Source organism: Sinocyclocheilus grahami, unplaced genomic scaffold (assembly GCF_001515645.1).
Source record: "Sinocyclocheilus grahami isolate Dianchi unplaced genomic scaffold, SAMN03320097.WGS_v1.1 scaffold370.1, whole genome shotgun sequence".
NCBI classification, from domain to species: Eukaryota; Metazoa; Chordata; class Actinopteri; order Cypriniformes; family Cyprinidae; genus Sinocyclocheilus; species Sinocyclocheilus grahami.
Genome location: NW_015505549.1, coordinates 35,977 through 38,539, shown reverse-complemented (window position 1 = coordinate 38,539; position 2,563 = coordinate 35,977). Strand labels below are relative to the sequence as shown.

Sequence of the window (2,563 nt, the reverse complement as noted above, 5' to 3'; positions counted from 1 at the left end):
TCTGATCACAAATGCAGACAGAGTTTTATGTTTACGCGGCATGATGCAATGCAACGCAACGCGTAAAAAGACAGTATAAGTCATTATAATCAGTAATTATGTCCCCCACTGGATGCAACGAATGCCTCGTTTGTAATGGGTTTTAATGTTTTTGTCTCGTCGCTCCGGCCAGGACACGGCATCAACAGTATGTGAGGGGCGTAACATTTCCGTCACACGCTTGAGGTATTCGGCCAATCACAACGCACTGGATAGCTGGCCAATCACAGCACACCTCGCTTTTTCAGAACGATGAGCTTTGTAAAAATCGATGTGTTTCAAAAAGGAGGGGCATAGAAGAGAAACAATAATGTACAGTATGTAGAAAATAATGTGTTTTTTTAACTTTAACCTGCGTAAACATTGCATTACACCAAATACACCAAATAATGTTCTTTTTAGCAGCATCATATGACCCCTTTAAGGAAAAATGACTGGAAAAGTGTAAAATTCAAAAACGTGTTCTGACCATAAAGAGTAGTTTAAAACCACAATTAACTTTCACTGAGGAGCAAAAATCTGCCTTTAAACATGAACGAAATTAAGATGTGAAATTAATCGTGATAATTATCGTTATCGACTGATATGAAAAACTTTATCGTGATAATTTTTTGTCCATATCACACGACATTACTAGGTCCACCTCACCTGCAGTAACTTATGTTCCAGTGTGGCTAACTCTAAATAATGTGCCTCTTCACGTGACACGCGGTCCAAACGGTCCCTCACTTCCTTCAGCCGAACTTGGAGAGCCTCCAGGCTGGTGTGAGCTTCTCTGACGATTCCTCTGGCGACCATGAAGGCCTTTTCGGCCTAACAGCAAAACACAATTCAGATTATACTCACATTTAAATGAATCCAAGAGTAAGTATGTTTACATGCACTCATGTTTGTCAATCGGAATGAATTGAAAAGGAACTTTGAATCCGATTGAGAAGCAGGGGCGGGTCTACATGGTGGCCCCCATTGAAATATGGTTGGCCACCCCAAGTGTCAACACCACCTCATCTAATCCGATCGATTCCAATTACTAATGGATTATTTGGATGCATGTAAACGTGTCTACTGAAAGGTGCGTCTTTTCTGGGTCATATGTCATACATTACCTCTTATGCAGGAGGTAAAAAGAAACCTCTCAAGGCTCCCAAAAAGCAGTCGAAGGATATGGACGATGTAAGTTCACTTGTACATCAAGGTTTCTGCTGAAATAAACGCTGAGAATACAGATAAGCTGCTTGGAGTGAAGTAATGATTAGGGAAATTCAGAAATAATGCTTTGTGCATTTTCATTACCCGTTCCTACAGGAGGACATGGCTTTCAAACAGAAACAGAAAGATGAGCAGAAAGCAATGGAACAGTTGAAAGCCAAGGCTACTGGAAAAGGACCTTTAAGTAAGAGACATAAAGCCACCAGACAATCTTTCTATATAGTTAGTGTTTTTTTCACACAACAAGCAATCCTGTTTTGTTCTCTTTCCGCAGCTGGAGGCGGAATCAAGAAGTCTGGGAAGAAATGAATGTTTGAGTGTATATTTGCTTGCTGTTTAAACCACCAACTCGTGTTTTGGGTCCACGGTGGCGACGTAAAATTATTTTTTTTTAGTTTACATTTCTTATATTTTGTAGAGGAATAAAATTTGTAGTGACTGTAAATTTCAATTTCGGATGTTTAATGTCTTTGTGAAACATTCATATGACAGTCAAAGCGCATGAAAAATAACTGTACAATATCCAAACATTTCAAGTCTCGTGTAAACAATCACAGAAGTGTTACGCTTATCTCCGTCTGATCTCCACACTTTTCTTGTCCATGAAATGTTCCATCTCGCAATATCATCTTTGTTCAACCTAAACAAAAAAAACTTGACGTTATTGTTTCTTTTTGTTATATAGTATTCGTCATTGAGTTGCTCTTCATGTGTCGTACATTGACGTTTAAGCTGCTTACGTTTTTTTCTTCAGTTCCACTTCTACTTCTTCAGCGCTTGTGAAGACATTAAATCTGTGTTTAAGAAGAATACTCGACCTGTCCCCCCCAAAAAAAAAAAATTCTGTAAGCTACAGTTCAGTAATAACGTTTTGGTAAGTGTGATTAAATATCAGTTCAAATGTAAAATGATTATTGTTTACATCCTCCTCTTTCAGTTTGTAGGCCTTCTGGAAGTTGAACGGTTTTGCAGAATCCGGAACAACAGCTTTCAGCATATCGTCTCCATATACCACAATCATGTGCATGAACATGTCACATTAATGAGAGTGACTCAAAATCATATTTGTTTTTTTTTACACTGATTAATTACTGGCCATAAGTGTTGTTGTTTCTGGTGCTGGCTGTGGTGTCCACGTCATCCGTGATCAGCCAGTGGAAGTTCTCGTCACTCCTGATGTGGATTGTTTTCATTTCATTATCAGACACGTAACTGCCGTCTGCATTGAAGTCCCCCAAAATCATGATGTTCTGTATGGATAAGCACATTTTTGTTTTATAAAAAAACTTTTTAATTATATATATTCTTATATTAC

General features: G+C 38.4%; 2 protein-coding genes across 2 annotated transcripts in view; one reads left to right on the top strand and one right to left on the bottom strand.

Annotated features, from left to right (window-relative positions):
- The window catches only part of LOC107549370 (coiled-coil domain-containing protein 51-like), a 4,313-nt gene extending 3,417 nt beyond the window's left edge, over nt 1–896 (bottom strand). Inside the window, exon 1 of the mRNA XM_016230418.1 lies at nt 688–896. Within this exon, the coding sequence (XP_016085904.1) occupies nt 688–837 (150 nt within the window). The 5' untranslated portion in view covers nt 838–896. The remainder of the gene's footprint in view (nt 1–687) is intronic.
- Nucleotides 897–1,131: 235 nt separating this feature from the next.
- On the top strand, nt 1,132–2,075 carry LOC107549349 (translation machinery-associated protein 7-like). The gene is made up of 3 exons (XM_016230396.1): nt 1,132–1,212; nt 1,345–1,432; nt 1,523–2,075. The coding sequence occupies exons 1-3, from the start codon at nt 1,132–1,134 to the stop codon at nt 1,555–1,557; spliced, it is 204 nt and encodes a 67-aa protein (XP_016085882.1). The 3' UTR covers nt 1,558–2,075.
- The last annotated feature ends 488 nt before the right edge of the window (nt 2,076–2,563 follow it).

Bases quoted from the DNA above. Each gene is read 5' to 3' on its own strand.
- LOC107549349 (XM_016230396.1), top strand. From the start codon at position 1,132: ATGTCATACATTACCTCTTATGCAGGAGGTAAAAAGAAACCTCTCAAG. The intron at 1,213-1,344 runs GTAAGTTCACTT...CCGTTCCTACAG, and splicing joins AGTCGAAGGATATGGACGAT to GAGGACATGGCTTTCAAACA. The intron at 1,433-1,522 runs GTAAGAGACATA...CTCTTTCCGCAG, and splicing joins TACTGGAAAAGGACCTTTAA to CTGGAGGCGGAATCAAGAAG.